General features: G+C 39.8%; 1 protein-coding gene across 12 annotated transcripts in view; it reads right to left on the minus strand.

Moving 5' to 3' along the window:
- The window catches only part of ACSL4 (acyl-CoA synthetase long chain family member 4), a 36,271-nt gene that overhangs the window by 8,514 nt on the left and 7,216 nt on the right, over positions 1-20,541 (minus strand). Inside the window, exons 1-8 of one of the 12 annotated variants that reach the window (XM_064426860.1) lie at positions 16,959-16,979; positions 8,740-8,796; positions 5,941-6,457; positions 5,461-5,638; positions 3,621-3,730; positions 3,398-3,536; positions 1,895-2,045; positions 633-756 (exon numbers count right to left, since the gene is read on the minus strand). In XM_064426860.1, the coding sequence (XP_064282930.1) occupies positions 633-756; positions 1,895-2,045; positions 3,398-3,536; positions 3,621-3,730; positions 5,461-5,638; positions 5,941-6,291 (1,053 nt within the window). In that variant the 5' untranslated portion in view covers positions 6,292-6,457; positions 8,740-8,796; positions 16,959-16,979. Of the gene's footprint in view, positions 1-632; positions 757-1,894; positions 2,046-3,397; positions 3,537-3,620; positions 3,731-5,460; positions 5,639-5,940; positions 6,458-8,739; positions 8,797-12,561; positions 12,722-12,747; positions 12,843-13,126; positions 13,146-16,958; positions 16,980-20,541 lie in introns of those variants that run through there. The other 11 variants (XM_064426864.1, XM_064426865.1, XM_064426862.1 and 8 more) reach the window with 11 other exon arrangements.

A 20,541-nucleotide genomic window follows, 5' to 3' on the forward strand; every position in this document is an offset into this window, starting at 1 on the left:
CATTTTGCTCCCATTGTTAAGGAAAGGGTAATGATTAACATCTATTTCAACCAAAATACTCAATCTTTTACAGGTTCACTTTGTTTATCTTTCTCTTACTTCCTCCCTCTAGCACTTGCTTTCTCCTCCATCTTCCTCTGGGAGCTTGTTTTGCTTGATGCAAATCTCTCTACAAGCAAAACATACAGAGGTATCTATTCTGGCTTAATTTACTCCTCTTTATCTGAATTGCTAAAGGGAAAAAGGCAAAGGACTAAACAGAAGATCTGCAATAACTGGATAAAGAACTGATAAAGTGAGACCAAAAATTAAGATCACTTTAAACAGTTCAGCTGATCCATTAAGAGCTGTTCTTACCCTGTTATCCAGTGGATAACACTACAGACATTTATTAGGATTGCTTTTAGATTTCCTAAGTATCATGAAAGCAAAGGTTTTAATAAAATCTATATGGCACAACCCACCACTGTTGTTCACCAGGAATGTTAATTTACATCATTTTCTGAAAAAATTTACATTTCTGAAGTGTACCATATACATCAGCATTTCTTTACTGAAGGAGGAAGCTGAGCAAGGAGAGAACAGCTGCAAAAGGTGAAGTTTGCTCCCCACCTTGCTCTGCTAGCCCTCACCTGATCTGAGAGAGTGAGAGGAGAGGAGTAACCAATCCTGCAGCCATAAGTGATGCAGGAGACTTCTGCTGTCAGTTCTAACACATGGGCCAGAGGCAAATAACCAATGTAAGTGTCCTTGGGTCTGGGAAAGAAAAAATAATTAACCACGAGTCAGAAGTGGACTGAAAATACCACTTAACCATTTTATTGGGTGCTTAGTTATTACTTTTTGATTGACCTGGATCCCAGGTGAGCTTATTCTCCTGCACACAAGATGGGTGTGATTTCAGCCACAGTGTATAAACAAAGTGGGGAAATCTGCCCTTACTGAAATCAGTACAAATTACAGCATTTGCCTTGCTTTCTAGGAAACTCTGATTACTTAGTCCTTCACTGCTATTTCCTCTCCTTGTGGGAGGTTTCATTTCAGTTATGAAATTAAGGATGAAATAATTACACTTTACAATAATGACCAATGATTTACAAAGCCCTGTCCATCATCATCTTCTAGGATACATTACTGGAAAGAGAGCTGATTACTCAAGTACTGAGGCTGGTTTCAGAAAGTAATTGCTCAGAGATTTCTCAGCAAGAACCTTGAAGCTGTCACTGAACAGCAGCTTTCAGCACCCACCCAGAACTGGGTTTGTATCCTCTCACAACAGCAGTCTGGCATCAGGGCTTACTTCAGCTATTGAACCTTTTGTGAATGCAGAGACAAATACACACACTTCCACAAAAACTTCCTCAAAACACTTATGTGAAGGAATCTGCACTTGGTTTTACTGTAGTCAGTGCATAATTTATTACTTTTCTGCTCCTTCACTGAACTGTACTTTAGCAGATTCTGCAGCATGTGCACCCAGGTGCTGTCTCCAGGTCAAAGTGCCAGGCTCTGACATGCTTCCTAAACTGATTCCAGGTGCCTGAAAATGTCTAAAAACATTTCCCAAGTTGCACTAGAGGAGGAATCTGTTATCTAGTGCTATCCTCTGATACTCAAAAGTGCAAAAATCCATCGCAGACTTAAGAGCTAAGGGTAATAAAAATTTTTAAAAAACCAGCAGCATGTGAGAAAACAGCTAGAATAGGGCTGTTTTCAATATTCAAATAAAGGAAGTTAACACACATAAGACATATTCCTTATAAATTAAAAAGTAGTCGCCTCACAATAACACAAAGAAGCTTGATAACACAATGCCAGCAGCAGACTCTATAAATGTGACACTTCTGGAGGTTGTTTTAGCTCTCTGTGCACAAGACAACAAAGTATTTCTTACCCCAGTCCAGGTATTCTCTCACACTGTCCTGTCATTCCAGCTATTAGGTTTTTGTGCATCATCATCACTCCTTTGGGTCTGCCAGTAGAGCCACTGGTGTACATTACTAAAGCCAAGTCTGTAGGAACAGGTCTGCTTGGCACAATGCTTGCTACAAAATTCAGGAGAAAAACTGTTATTTATCCTTATCTACTTTCTAAATTTTTTTCTGTAATTAATCAATATGAAAATGTCTGTAGTCAGTGTGAAACAGGTGCTTCACAGAAGGCCAGCACAGCAAGCTGTTGTATGGCCAGTGCTGGAGAGAGCAGTCATCTGGTTTCAAGAGGAAGAGAGAGAAGGCCAATTTTGACAGAAATTATGAGTATATGAGCATCTACACAATCTGGGTGACACTTTTGTCATTGTGGTTTATAGCTGACTGAGAGTTTCATAGAAGGAGCCTTTTGAGGACCAATAAAACTGTCAAAGGCAGCAAAGGGATACAGTATGGATGATAAACAGCAAGTTGAATAAAAAACAGAACAAACACCCAACACCCCAAAAAGCTGCAAGTCAGCTTTTCTGTCCATCAGTCTTTCAAAGCCAAGGTTGTAGAGGCAAGATTCCTTTTAACTCCCCCTCCTGACATTTTTTTTTTTAATTTTAAATAAACCTTCCTCAGATAAGCTGCAGGTGTAGTAGAAAAGCAGTAAGCTTAGAACACTGGACTTCTGGTTTTTGTTTTAGTCCTCTTTATTCTTAGGATGGCCATCATCAGCCTTCATGGCTTTCACAGTGTCTGCAAGGAAGCAGGCTTTTCAGAGACTAAGCCCAAGAAAAACCACCCCTTAGGGTCACTGCAGCTCTGTATCAGCACCTCAGGCTTATCAGAGATAAGCAGCTGTGATGGATGTGTGTTTCCCAAAGCTCCTTTGCCAGTTTATCTGCTGCTTTATTCCAGAGAGGGACGTGGTTAATTACAGACTGCTGATGTAAGGAGAACAGATCATCAGGGCTGGGTTTTCCTTCCTTAAAGCAGATGTTTACAGTCACTCCTGGCTGCCCAATGGAACAAGGAATGTAACTGTTATTCCTCTAGCCTTAAGTCCTTTTTAGCTACAACTTGGTTAAGATAATGGACATTTTCAAGCAAAAAACCAAAAAAGCTTTAAGTGCTTTCTCCTCTTTTCTTAGAAAAAATAGTGACAGTAAGATAAATAAAAGGTAAGAGTAGCAGAAAATGAAATACTAAATCAGTTTCTATTTCATTTCCTAAAACAAAGATGAAGTATTAAATTATTCTGGTTTCATCCTGACATACATGTCACATGAACAAAAGATACAAAACAAATTTTTTGTTTATTTAAAGGGAGCTGGAGGATGAACTGGCAACCTGCCACTGCCTTTGTTGGTGACAAAGGCCACCCTTTGCTGGGTGGGGGGTTTTCTGCTACACATCCCTCTTAACCCAGGTGCTAACACTGCTTGATTAGCCAGTCCTCTGTGAAGTGATTCACTTACAGTTTTCTGGTTTGGCTCCCAGCTCTTCCACTGCCTGCATGCTGTGAATCTCCACATTTTCAGGGTATTCTGATTTGTTCACTGTCTTCTTGTCCACATAAATGATATGTTTCAGACAGGAGACTTGCAGCAGTGCAGTCTACAGAAAAGAAATGAATTTTTTAGTAGTGTACTGACTGAACTGTAGGGTTGCTTACAGCAGGGGAAGATGATACCAAATTACCTTAAGTTTGCTCTCAAGGAGTTCCACACTCGTGACCAGGTACGATGCTCCACACTCGTTGAGACCATAGGTCACTGCCTCTTCCCCCAGGGTGGCATAGAGAGTGACAACTGTCACAGGGATGGGAGAGGACATGAAAGAAGGGTAAAAGTAAAACTAAAAGCAAAAGCGCTTAGCTTACTGGAAAGCACTCAATTGGGAATGTTCTAATTTGAAAATGAAACAGCTTTTGATTTTTCCACATCAGAAATTTTATGGCACAGGAGACCTCTGGAACAAGGAGGACAGCTGGGCAAGAAGCATGTCTTTACTAAGAGCATGGTCAAATACTGGAACAGGGCTCCTAGAGAGATGGTTGATGCCCCAAGCCTGTCACTGTTTAGGAGGCCTTTGAGCAACGCTCTAGGTAACAGGCTGTAACTTTTAGTTAGACCTGAAGTGGTCAGGCAGTTGGAAGGAACCTGTAATGGTCATCTACATCCTCCCAAAATAATTTCTGCTATAGAAAAAGGAGAATTATCAGAACAGATGCATCAAACCCCAACAATAATGTACAAAGCAATCCCAGAGTAAGCAACTACGAGCAGGTGTTCTGCCCCTGAGCTCTCTGCAACCACAAGTCAGGGGAGAGGTAACACTCAGACTCTACAGGGCACCAGCTTAAAGCTGGGCATGGCTACAGGCAGCTCTTTACACACTGTCAGCTGCTTTCCTTGCTTCCCTGGAATTAGTGATGGCAGCAAGGCAGAGAATCAGACTAAGGAATCAGACTGTTTTTCACACTGCCAGATTATTGTAACCCAGACTGGCTACAGGAATGTCTCTAAGTGCCTCCCAGGCACAATGGAGTTCACCTCTCCCCATTATCTCTCTGCTGAAAAAACCCTTCTTTAGTATCATTTGCTATCTCAAACTGTAACCTCCAAAGACCATTAAAGGAATTCAACAGTGCTGTGAGATAGGATTCACACAGAACAGGAAAAAGAGTAATGTTATACAGCTATTTCTTACTGCCTTTCAAAGTACAGGGCTCCAGGCCAAATTAACCACAGTCTCCTACTTCAGCAGGAAGTTCATCCCTTCCTCCACTGCCCCTCACAGCCTCTCTGCACACTCTGCTGTACGAGCTGCTCCTCACACAGGCAGCTGCTGCTGCTGCTGGGAGAAAGAGACAGCCCAGTGCAAGCAAAATATAGGCTGTGGTTCACAGTGTGTTGTGTGCAAAATGGGCACTGGAGTGCTCAGTAACCACTGCAGCTCACCACATTTAACTCCCATTAGAGATTTCTGACAGCTTGAATTAAAAAAAAAAAAAAAAGAAAAACCATATATAATTGTAATGAATTTGAGCAGCTTACAAATGTCACCAAAACAGACTATCTACAGACTATCATATGATTTTGTTCACCATTCTTCTCTTCTGATAACCATTTAATTTTTTGGATGTATAATTTAGGATTCAGACAGAAAATACTGTAAAAACATCCCACATTTTTGGGGCAGAAATACAACTGATATCTTAAATGCAACTACTGATATCTTCAGAATATTTAAAACAACCTGAATGGTAAGTGTACTATTTTGTCATTTTTACATCTAGAACATAGTACAATAAAATAATAAAAAACAGTTTCATAAGTGTGAGCAAGTTTATTTTAGGGACATCCACGATGCATAGGATAGACTGAAAACTTCAAAGAATCAGACCATCAGCAGAGTAAGTTTATGAAATTCTTACACCTCCAATGACAACACAGGCAGAGTCAAAATACTTAACAGCCAGATCTGTGCTGAGAAATGGTTTTAAAATCCTTTAGAAGTAACCAAGCTGAGCACTCACGAGGGAAGTTGTACTTGAAGCAGGTGAGAGCCACAATCATCCACTCAGCTCGGGTCTCACAGAATATGACAACAGTGCTTTTTGGGGTTAGTCCCAGGGCAGTCAGTCCATTCCCCAGGCGAGTTATTTTCTCGTTCACTTCTTCGTAGGATAACCATCTGTAAGTTCCTAGAATTAACTTGAGAGGAAAAAACAAGGAATTTCATGACAAGAAGCTTCTGGTATAGCTCTATTGTCTGATGTGAGTTGGTGCATAACATCATGAATACACAGTCTGCCATTCATTAAGAAATTGCTTTCATTTTACTTGAAGCAGAATAAACAGTGCATCCTGTAAATTCTGTTATTCCTCAACTACCATAACATTAATGGTTTTAGATGATGACTGAGGAAGAGCTCTAAAGGGACATGCATCAATGAGGCAAGATACAAAGCAGCTCAAACCCAAGTCAGAATGAAGTAAAAAATGTTAAGTTTTACCTTTTTGAATACTTTTCCATTTGGTTGCATTTCATTTTCTTCACTCAGAATTTCCCTGGTTCCAAGACAGTCCTTCTTCCCAAACTTTGCTAAAGCGTGGTCAAAGAGCTTGTCCAGCGTGTCTGCCCCAGGGATGTTTATGTTGGCCAGTGAGTCCAGGTGAGTGACGGAGCGGTAGGGGCTCCCCGGCTGCTCCGAGATGGGTTTAGCTTTTAACCGCTTTGCCATTGCCTTTTTCTTCTTGGCATTGGTGAGAAAATACCAGGGAATGAATACCAGCATACTGTACAACCAGATTAACAAGTACACAGGCAGCAAGAGAATGGCACACATTTCTAGCCTAAATTTCATTGTGGGTATTGCAAAGAGAAACTCGCTTATGGAGTTCTGAAGCAGGCAAGAGCAAGGCAGCAGTGCAGAGTGGTGGAGGGAGAAGCAACAGTAGGTGAAGCTTAGGTAGTGCTGATTCAGAGCAGCTGCAAAATTTTAGTAACCTTTGAGAGCCAACAGTGGACACCTACGGGCGAAAACCAGTGCCAAGCAGAGAGCAGGAAAAAGAGAGAAAAAAAATAATTAAATTAGTAATATTATAGTCAGTTAATTAGTTTTAGTCCTTCTAAAAGCTCACTTCAAAAGCATCACTGCACAACAGAGCAGTGAACTGCTCTGGGGATGAAAGAGGATGAATCTTTTCCATACTTGTTTCTTACATTCACAAATATTTACTTCTCACAGACTTTTCCCCACTATTTCTGTTTGAATAGTTCAGGGCTGTTGAGATGAAGTCTGTCCTTCACAACATAATATTGTGTTTAAGCTACTTGAGTAATGACACAATTGTGTAATTATGGGAAAGGTCAACACTTGTTTTCCCACTAAATATTTGTACTACAAGAAAAGGTACAGCAGATTGCTTTACTGTTTTTTTAGAATATTCTATCAACTTCTAGTCAGATTAAAATGTATCTTGATATACTCAGAAATAGTATATAGAAGACTCAAAAGTCTACATGCTGTAATCTAAAAACTATATAACATTCCAAAACTGCTTTATTAACTTTTCTCCAGCAACTGCATTTTTAATCTTCTACTTTTCAACTCAATGTCAGACTCTCAGAAAGGGATTATGCAGATTTGCTTTCCAATTTCAAAAAGTACTTCAATATTATGCATTTCAAACTCCAAGTATGGAAAACAGAATAAAATCTGACCAATTTAACTCCATTTAAAATAAAGTACAATTTGGCAGATTTTGTCTGCGTGTCAGAAATCTTCATTAAGGAGAACTGGGCCTAAATTAGGACTGGTGGTGAGTAGGAGAAAAACAAAACCATCACAGCAAACGCCAGTCAGGGCCAGCCCACTGCCTGGGCCCAGTCTGCCCTGGCATGTGAGAGTGGGGTGGTTATCTTCAGCTGGCTGCTGTGCAAACACAGCCTGCTAACACATCAGCCACGCTGCCACGGGGGAAGACAGAAGGCACAGGTGCACCAGGCAAGGGCAGAACCTCAGCCAGGCAGGGGAGCCCGTGACACTGACACCCACCACGGGCCTGGGCTGTCAGGGACACCATCTGATAAACAGAATGGATGAGAAGAGGGAACTTCTCAGGGCTCCATCAAGAATTAAAAGAACGTAGGCACACCTCAAAATACGCCTTTATTAATATATTTGCCACCCTCAGGTGATGAGGGAGGCTACAATTAACATTTCAGGTTCAACAAGACAACTGCTACTTACAGCAGACAGAAGTCAGTTAACAGGTTGGTGGGTTATTTAATGAGAATTTCAATATAAGCAGTTGTGTTGTAGCCAATATCAACAGCTTTAAGGTAATGTAAGACTGAGAGATCTGCAGATATTTAAAACAACATGACCACCACATTGATTTTGTAATTACAGCTACAGAATAAAATTACTACTGAATGATAGTATAAGGTAAACTAAATTAAGCTCAGACTTGTATGGATGGAATTCTGCATATTTCTTTTTATAAAAAAATGAATGCTACATTCTTTTCAAAATGTACATGTGTATTCTGCTCTGGTGAGCCTCACCATCAACCTCAGCAGAAAAGTGATCAGTTTACTTTCCAAAGCTTCAGTTCTCTAAAATGAAGGATTATTGGTTTTTAACACAAATCTTGTATGATACTTTCATCCCAGTTAATTCAGTGCTCCAAAACCAGCAGTTGAGTCTGTATTTCAAAGACAAGCCAGCCATGGCTCTAAGACATGGTAAGGAAATGTCAGGACACTCCCATGGTTACACATAATGCTAGAAGTTAAAATAAACCCCAGGGAGAACTCTAGCTGCTCCTCACCTTCCAACAATGCACATATGGCACACTGACTTGGACAAAAAGCAGAGTTCTTGGAGTACTGCAAACTATTTAACACAATGAGACAGTGCCACAGCTTTTCTTTGGGCTGCATAGGAGCTTGTTCAGAAGTGGTGTCACTGTGAAACTCTACTGGTTAATAATCAAGAACTGGCTAATTTAGGAAGGGAGGAGAGGAAGGTTGCATTTCTTTCATTTTGGAATTTCAACTTAATTTGTAATACTTTTAAAAGTGTTTCTAAAACCAGAAAACTCAGCTAATTTGTATATATTTGTAGTAATTTAAAAGATAATCACATTTCTACCCTGACAAAAATCGGTTGTAATTCTTAAGAGACATCAATTGGGAAAACTTAAGTGAGTCCCAAGAAGACAACTGTGGCTTTTTCCTTTGAACATGCTCATGCAAAACCTCACACACACACACCACAGACAGACACACACAGAGGTGTACTTACAAGAGATCTCACAGTGATGACTGTGGATTAGACACTGATTTGCAGTGTTGATTAGACCTACAGTAAAACAGAAAAAAGAACATATTAGAATTTGGGATGTTTTTTGGCTTGCAGAAAGAAGGAATCATTAGACCTTCCACCCTAGTGCCCCTAAGAATCACAGGCTATGAATTCAGACAGAGGTGCAACACAACCCACACAAGGGAGAGCAATTACAATGCAGGAGAAGATTAAGCTTCCAAACTACACTGGACAGACAAGAGACAAAGCTGCCAAAAAGGAGCTTAACTTTTATACAACACTACTTCCTCCCTTTCGTATTTAAACATGTTCTGGATAAAAATTATGAATGGCAGCTTAATGCAATTTAATTACCAATGAAACCCAGAAAGACAAGGAAGAGACTTTCATATTGCATATGGTCCATTCTTCTGACTCAAGGCAGAACAAGAAGCCCTTTGTCACTCTTGCTAGATGAATATCAATAGAAACACGAACTCAGGACTACCCATGGCACACACTGCCCGAGAGAACTTGAAGTGGATTTGGGGTATTGAGGTAAGAGAGGAGTTTCCAGAACAAAAGCATGTTTATAGAGGCAGCGAGGCCTCATTGGTCCCATGACCAGTGTAATAAAGATGGCTGTGTGTAAGTGCAGAGATAAGGCTCCAAGAGGTCTACTGCAGAAAGCTTTAACTGATGTTTAACCTAGTTATATTTTAAAGGTCTTCCCCCATAAGTCAAGATTTTAATCAGTTTTTACAGACTGAAACTGTGTTAAATGTCCCTCACAAAATTCTCCTACAAAGATTTTCTCTTGAAATATAAACAAGAAGTGCTAGAATGTTTTTAGAGTTACTGGCATTTGCATGTGGCTGTATAAGATTTTGATCCATGCAGGATCATCCCAAACTCGTGCTAAATAAATATTTATCATCTCTTAAATATACTGCATGTAACAGACTGACATGCTCAGCATGCAAAAGTACCTCCATACCAGTTGTATTCAGTTAGAAGCCAAACTTAGCTACTCAAATTATACCTTCTGCCTTCAATCTCCTACTTAATTAGACTTTAAGTGAAAGGATGAGATGCAATGCTCACGTCAATGCACCATCAAGGACACTTCAAGGTAAGAGAACTACGGATTACGAAAGTATAATGGTTATGTTCTTCATAAATTTCCTCATGCCTTACAAATAAAATTTAGCTTTCATTAAAAATTTCACAATAAGATAAAACTGGTATTTAACACTGGAATATTTTGAATATGTAATATCTTCTATTTTTCTATTTCTATTACAAAGTTTATTATTTCTTTTGAGTGTTGAGCAGAACTAGCCTCTTTAGATGCTTATCTAGCTGTTTTGGAAACAGCAGAGCTTCCAGTTCTTGATGCAGAAAACGCATGTTCCCAGAAAGGGCAGTGTGCGTCAGGCATGACTACAAGAAAAAAACAAACCAAACAAAAATAGATGTTGTTTCTGTCTAGGAGAGCCTAGATAGCTGGTTTTCAGCATTTCCAAAGGATTTTCCTCTGGTGAATCAGCTTCTATCAGTTTTGACGTGGTCTGGAGTTTGTTCATTTAACATTTGCAGTGACATGTTACAGTGCTCACGCTGGAAACCTCACTCATGAGGTAATGCTTCACTTACGGCTTTTATATGCTGCATGTTTACAAAAATTCCAGTTTACTCCTGACTGACACTGTACTTTATGGGCTGCCAGAGATGGAAGAGATGTTATCTAAGTATAATCCCATTTTTATAACCTTAAATAAAAGTTTCAGACGGATAATATACAACATTCTATTCCTGTCCTGTAGCCAGGGTCACAGAACAGAATCTGAAATCAAAGCACATGTTCCAGAACAGAAGAGACATTCCTCTCTTCCTAATTTATCTCAAATCTAAGAAACAACTAGCAATTATATTTTTAATATAGAAAAAACCCCTTTTAAATAGTCACAAAAGCTTATGGGACTAAGTAAGAGCAAAAGTGTGTATGGGGAACAGAGGGTTTATGCCTCTGGAAGTGACTATTCTCAGAGAAGGAAATGCCTTAATCTTCTCTGCATTTGACTCACCAAACTGAACAGAATCAACTTACTCAGCATTTACACACACTACTAGAATTTTTAAGTATAATTCAAAATTAAATTAAGTATCTGTAGCTAGAAATTTTATCCTATGCAGTTTCACTTTATTAAGGCAGCAATTATTATCATTGCTAGGAAAGGCTTTTATTAGCCCAAGCCCAAAACACTCCAAAGGCTCAATAGTGTAAGTATATCAACAACACTGCTTACAATCCTTCCTCTGGTGTTATAAAGCTTGCCAGGGATTCAATTTACTATGGAATAGCATGTTTGGAAGAAAACACAACTTCAGTTTCTGTCTGCTTCAAACAGCGTTAGGAAAGTAACCTGGTAAGGAAAATTACATTAGAGAGGAAAAGGGTTGTGTTCTAGTTTGTGAAGAAAACTGGAATCTGCAAAGCAGATTGTTTTTTGTTTAAAACCAGAGGAAGTCTGGTTCCTCTACAGCAGAGCTCTTGGAGCTCTTGCCAACTTCAAATGGAGAGACAATTCTGACTTTAGTGTAAGTGCTCAGGGGGCTGACTCCTGTCAGGAAGTTCTGAAATCTTCCAAAACAATCCAGTATGAGTAAGTAACAACCATTTTTGCAATTTCTCTAGCATCCAGGCAGATGTAAACATTTTGGAAACTACAGTGAGCATTCAGGATTTGTAACTGGAAAAGTGGTTTTACACAGTAAAAAAAATAAGATTTGAGTTGACCTAAGGACGTGGGTGTTCAGTTAGTCAGTTTTTGGAAAGGAGCTTAGTTGGTATTTAGTCGTCCTGAATTTGTCCCGGTACAAGACAGAACAAGGCTGGGATTTCAAAAAGAGTTGACACAAAAGAGATTACTCCAAGGATAAGAAATACCACATAGCAAAGGAAGATGCACCACAATAAACAAATGAGTGCATGCTGTGAGGCTCTGTAAAAGTTTTGATTTTCCAGATTTATACCTAACACACACAAGAATGAGAGAACATTTCCACAGCTGAGAAGACTGATGAAATAGCAGTAAGAGTTAGAAGAATCTGGTGGTTAATTACAGCTTAGTTGGGTTACAAAGATTGAAGGAAAAGAAACTGAAGGAAATGATTCAGTTTTTACATCATGTCGGTGCTTTTATAAAAACAAACTCCAGCAATATTAATGCAAGTTACTCATAGGAAAAAAAGTTCATTTTTCTTTCTCTCTCACAGGCAGGTTTCTACGTATTTTCCTCTTGCACATTTTGGTACATCACAAAGGGCAGTGAAAATCCAGAGAAGCCTAACCAAACCTAACCAATTTTCAGAAGTACTTCTGTGCTCTGGCTATGCCATAGAAGCTCAAAGCCTGAGATTCTGAGAGCTCTCACTATGCCTGTACAGTGTAAATACTGGTACCTATGTCCCAACAAACAAGGAGAGGGGAAATCGGTTGTAGTGGATCCTGATACAAGTCTAAATATATACATTCTACCTGAAATAGCAAAATCACAAATAGCCTTAGGAAACTGTGTTTCTCTTACTGCTGCTTAATACAATATTTTACTCAGCTAATAGCAATGGTAATATTTATTTTGGGTTTCAAGAAAAATATAATTGTTGTCCTTTATGTTCATTGCTTCTGCTTACTACCTCATATATGTACTTAAAGTCAATCAAAAAAAAATCAATTTCTAAGTGTCAAACATCTATTTCTACAACAAGTACTGTAGTGCAAGCCAGCCCAGCCACACTGACCCAGTAGCTCTCAATTACCTAAGAGTGGGGTGTGAAACCTCTCTCCTAATTTGTAACGTGAGTGCAAGCAAATATTCGGTGAAAGGGTAAGAGCTGTTTGCATGCCCCAAAGGCAGAAAACGTTAAAGGCCAAGGCAAGATTTCCCAACTGAGAAGTGTCCACTGAGAGCACACAGAATCTGGAGAGCAGCTCCTCTGACCCACCGGCTCCTCTGTCTGCAGCTGCACCCGAAGCTGCCCGTGGGTACCGGGGCTCTGCCTCTCCCGCAGGCCGTGCCCAGCCTGTGCTCTGCTGCGGGCACAGCCTCTGAGTCACAGAGCCACAGAACCACAGAATGTTAAGGGCTTGGAATGGACCTCAAAGCTCATTTCATTCTATCCCCGTGCCTTGGGCACGGACACCTTCCACCAGAACAGGTTGCTCAGGGCCCCATCCAGCCCGGCCTTGAATAACTCCGAGGATGTGGCACCCACAGCCTCTCTAGGCAGCCTCTTCCAGTGCCTCATCACCTCACTATAAACAATTTCATCCTATTACCGAGCCTAAATTTTCCCTCTTTCAGTTTGCACCCATTGCCCTTACCCTGTCACCACAGCTCCTCTCGAGGCCCTCTCTGGCTCCTCCGAAGGCCCTGCAGGTACCAGCAGGGCTGTGAGGGCTCCACACGATCCTCCCTTCTCCCAGCAGAACAGCCCCAGCTCTCTGGGCCTGTCTCCATGAGGGAGGTGCTCCAGTCCTCCCAAAAACTCCATGGCCTCCTCTGGACTTGCTCCAACAGCTCCAAACCCTCATGCTGGACACCCAGAACTGTGTGCCGTAGTGCAGGCTGGGTCTCACAAGGGCAGGGCAGAAAATCACCAGGTCAATCTGCACTCACAGCACTGCCAGTGCACTCACTGCGGCTGATGACAAATACAGTTTCAGTATTTTTTTTTGTGGTAAGGGAAGTGAGAGACATCTTTCTGTTTCACTGGCATTTTAGGTAACGACTAGGCCCAAAAGTGGTAGCTTGGACACAGGGTATTCCAGAAGAAGATGGAAAAGGAGAAAATGTGCAACTGAAAAATACTGTTATTATCAGCATCTACAAAATATACTTGGACTAAAGGGAAAAAATACAAAGAAAATACATATTCTATAGTAATAACAAAATATTTCAGTCTGATCCCTCAATATATACCCCTGTATCATCAGGCATTATGACAAATGTTACTCTGCTGTTCCAACAGCAGAAATAAATGTACTGTTTCCACCCAACTTTTTTAAACAAGGACACGAAAAGACAAACAGTACAAGCAAGGACAAATTTCAGAGGACATGTGGCCACAGAAGACTTCAGCAAAAGCTCTGTAAACAGCCAAAGAAGAACTGATAATCCTCCCTCCCATGCACAATAAATACACAGTGGACAGACTGGCTAGGTCTGTGTTTAGCTACACAAGCATTTTGCAGTGGAAAGGTTGTGACTTGCAGGGGTCTGATGATCCAGCTAGTGAGATTTAAGTTATCATCATCTTTTACTTTCCAATTCTTTCTCAGTAGCAAACTACTTCACAAAAAGAGAGTGTAGATCAAATCAATTTGAGACTTACAGATGTAAAGCCCTATTTGCCATATCTTCCCCTGCATTTTCAGGGCACAATGAAAGTAAATAACTGATGTACAGTTGGTGCCTATGTAACTCAGGTCAGAGTTACAAGGTGCTTTTATAGCTTGAGTTATAAATATCTATCTAACTTGTTATCAATATAAGCTAAATCATGACTTTTTATATATCTGTATAACCCAAATAATAACTTTTATACCTATATAACCTGATATAATGTATACCTACGTAACTTGAAAAAATATCTACACAATGTAATGGCTAACTAGTATATACCTAACTAGTATATACTATAACTAGTATATGGTTAACTAGTTGCTTAATGCTGAATAGACAGAAAAGAAGAAAAAACTCACCAGGTGGATAGCTTTAGAGATAGTACTAATGAGAAACTGGCAAATGTAAAGCCAATTAGCCACAAAATAAAGAATTTAGACCAGTTAAGACCATGTGCTTTTGTTTTGCAAATAAAGATGGAGAAAATAATCTTCCTCGGTGTTTTTCAGAATTTGATCCACAGAAAATGTACTTATGCTTGTCCCAGTTCTAAATATAACTCTCCATTCATTTTGGGAGCCTGACTGGTTCTTCAGCTTTCATTTTGGCAAGAAATGCTGCCATCAATTTTACATTTACCTTCCTTACTTTTCAGAAACTCTCATCATTCACATTAGGGTGTTTTCTTCTCAGACTCGGGTCATAATTTAGGTAGTGAACTTAATTACATACTTAAAAAAGGAAGAGGGGAGAGTAAATGTTCCTCCTTGTGTACTGCACCAGTAGTCTTTTGTCTACCTAAAAGTGTACTGTAGGCTGGGAGAGATTTTTCTAAGGTTTGTATGGGTTTTCCAAAATTCTGTAGGGACAGTCAACAAGAAGAGTACTGTAGCTGGAAAAGACACCTTTCTTTTTCTCTTAGGAGCTCACATTCAAATGCAAGTTCCTCCCTTTTTTGACTAAGCAAAAAAAAAAAAAATAAAAAAAAAAAAATTAGGCTTTCTTATTTGTATTTTGAAGAAATTCTCTCCTTGCAGACATTCTGACATACAGATGACTGGGTGTGCACTTAAAAAATACAAGTTTAAGAAAGTTGCCCCCACCCATGGTCATTTGAGATGGTAGCCCCTGAGATTTCAAGCATGAGTCATCTCTATTTTTCAGTTTCATTGTGCAATACAAATGCTCTGAGGATCAGTAAACAGTAGGAGCCTTGGGAGCAAGCACATTTTAATCTTTTGAACACATTCACAATATCTTCCAGTGAAAAAGTGATGATGTTTTTGGTATGTTTAAGGAACTGCATTTTATTGTAGTCTTAATGCAAAACTTTAGCACAGTCTATTGCTTGGTTCATGTTGAACCTACCCCATTGCTTTCTAGCTAAGCATACCTAGATTCATTTCTAGCTAAGCATACTTAGATTCATTTCTAAGTATTCATCATCTCTGATGTGGAATTCCCAAGCTGTAACTTATCTAAGACAGGACCACATACTGCAACTTTTTGCTGAACTGATTTTAAACTTTTTGTGAGTGAACTCGCTTTCTGTTACTTTCATGTACTTTATGATAGACCAAGATACCTTTAGGGTAAATTTCTGTTAATAAAATTATTTGGCACTTTCTGCCAAGGAAGGCAATTTTACTGCCGTACTGTTTCATAACAGTTCTTTGATTTTTATCTGCATTTCAAAGAGGAAGTGAGGTGACCAAACAAATCCCATTATATTTTCCCCTACAAGGCAAAAAGCACATTCAAGTTTTTAGCTTTAACAGCTCTGAACAATATTTTGTTCAAAAGTACTCTGAACATAATCATTCACACTAAGAACACACCAAAAACTAGCACAATTCTTCCAGATGTCTTAAAAAATATGCAGGGAAGAACACCTCTGAAACAGTTTTAAACCCTGAACTTCACCATCCCCCCAATAAATGTGCATTACACTTTTTATTTACAGACAAGAAAGTGTTTAAGATGTACAGTTGCAAAGGCAGAAGCATTTGATGTTCCTAGTCCAAAATGTCCAAGCACCATCTGCAGAGCAGCAGAGGGGTGGAGGGTCTCGCCCTGCAGGCTGAGCTGGGGCTGGCTCTGACACGGAGCTGTGGAAGGACACTGCCATGGCCATACCCCTGTGCGTGTCCTACCCCTCAGCAAAGCACACTGGCACAGGACAGCTGGGTGCTGGCACAGCCACAGAGCTTCCTGAAACATTTGTGCAGATCCTGACAGTCCAAAAGACAAAAAAGTGTGTGTGACTATCTGCAGCAAAGCACAATGCTTTGATGGCATGACTTTTGTTATTTATTTAGCTAGCTGAATAAGTTTGAATTCGAATAAAGCAGCAGTCACAGTAGCAACTGCAGAAGAAAACTGTGCAGCACTAGACTAAACAGACAGTAAAACGGTCTCAGACAAATTCTGAAGGAAGTTTCGAGAGGAAACTGACGCTGTTGACCATTCTTTCAACTTATTTTTAGGAACTTTTTGTTCTGAAAAAGGGACTGAAAAATCCTTAGCATGACACAGTGTTTCACAACAACAATTCATGGTTATTAATAAAAAACAATTAGTAATTTAGTTTATTAACAAATGCAATGATACTCAAAAAGCTAACACTGTCAGAAAATGTTTCTAATTCAACTGAAAAATACAGTCCCCATTTCAAGTCTATCAGATTGACCCTTACAGTGATGGGAGGACAAAGTTCCCTGCTGAAGTTTTGAGTAAGGGTTATTTAAGGTCCACTCTAGTTATTGTCAATCTTGCTGCTCACTAGCAGACACAAGAAATAAGCCACTTTACCTTGAACAGAACTGCAAATCAAATGTATCTGCGTAAGCAGGTTGATAAACTCACAAAACAATCTAGAAAAGAAAAACATGAAACAGTGACATTTCCAGGCCCTCTTAAGTTACAAACATATCTGAATAGACCACTCAACCCAAACCTTTCCTGGCTTGGTTATAAGACCTTTGTCTGGTGCTGGCTGTCAATGCCATTTGTACAACTGGAAAACACTACCTGCTCCTTGAAACATGGAACAGGGCATACCACTAGAAACTCATTCCATGATCATTTTTAATTTTCCCCTCAGTTTTATGTTCCGAGCACCTTCAGGAGTTTGAATGATGTAACATGCTGCCAAAAGCACACCAGACAAAAAGTTCCCACACGTACTCACAAAGGTTAAACCTGGCATCTGAGTGCTTCTAACAGCCTCAAGAGTAAAGCTTCAGCAACCCAATAGTCAAAGGTTACCTTTCTGAAAGGTAAATCTACTTAATGCTATGCACGTTACAAATGCAAATTTCATTTCAGCTAACTAGGAGAACTAAAAGCTAAGAGGTAATATGTAAAAAATGTCTCAAACGATTTGTTGTGTCTGAGGAACACCAATGAATCAACTTAGAGAAACAGACAACAGAAACCTTTGCCACCATTGCCTTTCAGGGAGTAACACATCCTCCCTTTACCTGTCCATCCAACATCTGGACACAGACCATGACCCAGAAAGGTGGGAAACCAGTCAGTGTGGTAATATGATCAGGACAGAGTCTTACATAGAACAGTCAGAAGTAAATGTATGTGATCACTATTCATCAAACCACCTCTGAGCATGCAAATAACCTGAACTCATTCAAGGCTAGAATGAGGGTTTTTTCTTTCAGTTATGTCAGCCAGAAACTGCCAGGTGTTTATCATCTCTCCTCCTAGTCGAGTTCATGGAGCCATAAAACATTCTGCATAGGTACTGTTATTAAAAGACATGCAAGAAAAGCAGGCCTGAAAGAGCAGCCAGATGGAGAACTGGCAATCCCAGAATGGCAAAATGTAGCACACTCATACAAGGAGAATGCTCTGCATAGTTTTCTAAAGCATTACCTTGCTCTGAGCCCTATTCCAGCCCCCACAGTCTCACCCTGCTGTTCACTTAAGCACAGCGAGCTTAGTTTCACTTTCCACTTGTTCCTCTTGCCTGTGGCAATACATTTCATAAGGAAAGCATTTTCGACTAAGTTGCTCAAACAGAGGAGCTCATAAAAATGCAGAAGTATTTGCATGCTTATAAAATAAACAGATAATCCATTTTTATAATGAAAATTAAATGCATCTATCAAACAAAGGCACAAAAACAAGGCTATCAAGTTCAGTATTAATTTACTCTGTGTAAATACACAGTATGAATCAGCAGTACATACAATTGCCTTTGTGGAAAATAATGTGCAGAATGACAAACTAATGAGCTACCATGAGCAGATAGAAACTACTCCATCCTTCCTACTTCTACATCTGGTGCAAAAAGACCACAGACACACCACAAACCAAGATCTCTTCCTTCTTTTTAATTTTTTAAAATATTTTTGTATAATTTTGCTCTTAGCTGACATTACCACAAACTGCTTACTCTTCTACATAACAAAGCTATAGAAAATACTGTTGTAAAACTACACTTTACCTATACAGTATTGCAATTCTTTTAGAATGTGCATTTACATTGTGTGAGAAAACCAAAACAAAAAGTGCCATTCTAGGAATAGAAAAGAGGTTAGAGAGGTTAGCATTTAAAGCAATTTTTAGGATACAACACAGCATCAGCAAATTACTTTGCTGAATTGACAAAAACATGACCTCAGTGTAAGGGAGACTCCAAATGAGAAGTGAACAGTGCAACAAGGGTCAGGTTCCCTGAGCCTGCCACTTCAGGTTCATGGCAGGTAACTGCCTGCAGTCCTGGACTGAGGTGGTCCCTCTGGGCTGCTCTGGCTCTCCCCTGGCTGCAGAGGTTGCAGGCACCTGGTCATACAGCCTGTAGTAGCATGGGCTGTCTGACCCCACTCATGATTCAGTCCCAAAAAGTGCCAGTGCCAGAGAGGAAGTGATCACCTTGGTTAGTTCTGCTGAAACACAGTCCTGTGCTTTGCAAAAACTTGAAATAAGCCTGAAAAGAGCTACTGCTGGAGGAAGTGGCCTCTACCTGTTATCTATATCCAGTCCCCTCCTTCTGCCAGCAGCCAGAGTGAGAGACTGCTGGCTGCAGCCTTAGCAAGCTTAGTGCATCCATGGAAGTGTACTAGAGGGAAAAAAGGCAACCAGAAGCTGTACCATGATATATAATCCACTTCTATCTTTAGTGAAAGCCAAAAAACCCCAACCCAAGCCCAACCCCCCATACCTAGCCACTTAAAAATTTTTATTGCAGATTAATTTTATACACTCCAAAATACTTTAACAGGCATAATTTTTTATTTGTGGAAGGTCAGGAGTTAGTAATTTTCCTAATCCAAAGTGACTGTGTGGTAGCTGGCTGCCAAACTGTCAGCTTAAGCTATGAGACCAAGGCCCTCATTCATAAATTTTTGGGATTTTGCTGAGAGCCATTCAGCATGCTGTGATACACTGTGTCTGAACTGGCGTATTTGAAATAGTGACATTTCATAGGCTGCTCAACTCCTCTAGCTACCAAGAGAAATGGGAGAATGACTCACTGTGTATTCTACTTATCATGTGCTTTAGATAAACTGAATTTAATACGATCTTTTCCAGAACTACTGCATGTATGATTGCTGGGGAGGAAACAACAAAGTATCCAATGGATCACTTAGACAAGGTGAAGTGTTTCAGTAAATCCAACCAGTTATATCAATTTGCCTTCTTTTTTTTTCAGACAGACACTTGCACCCTCTTACCAGCAAGGACAACACAGACTCCTTGTGGTCTTACCAGCTTCCTTCAGCCCTACCCACTCAACAGGACACTGGTGTCAGTGCACATTTAAATATGAAAAGACTCATTCTGCTGTATCTGCTACCTGCCATAAATATGTGCAATAAAATGGTGAACTAGAACACAGGGTGAAATAGAGCAAACACTTTGTAGTACCTGTCTAACTTGACAGTAGTGAGTGCTCTTTGTATTTCACTGCATGTGAGGAACTGACACTGTACATAATGATTAATCTACTGTTTCTCTAAATACATCCTCTGTAGTGCACTTTTTGGTTCAAGTTGTACAGTGGCTCCTAGTGCACAGAAACAGACCTAATAAATAAATTACTGTTTTGTAAATTATAACATCTCCAATCAAAACTTGTTGCCAGATAAGCAATCACTATATGAACACAAATATCTATTTGTTTTGAGAAAGTTCTTATTTTAGCAAACACTGTGGTATAGGAGGCTTGCTATGGAGCTGATAAGCTTGATGTAGAACAGGCAACTCACCTGCTCAGTCTCCAAAAGTACAACACACCTTTAGCTTTGTCTTTAAAAGACCAGCAGGAGATTAGCTTTTTTTTCAGGCTAATCAGTACATTTGATCCTGAACCACAAAGGACAGCTCTTATGTTATAGCAGAGCACCTCCTATAAAACATTCAAGCACAGGAA

This window comes from Passer domesticus, chromosome 7, assembly GCF_036417665.1.
Source record: "Passer domesticus isolate bPasDom1 chromosome 7, bPasDom1.hap1, whole genome shotgun sequence".
Classification (NCBI taxonomy): domain Eukaryota; kingdom Metazoa; phylum Chordata; class Aves; order Passeriformes; family Passeridae; genus Passer; species Passer domesticus.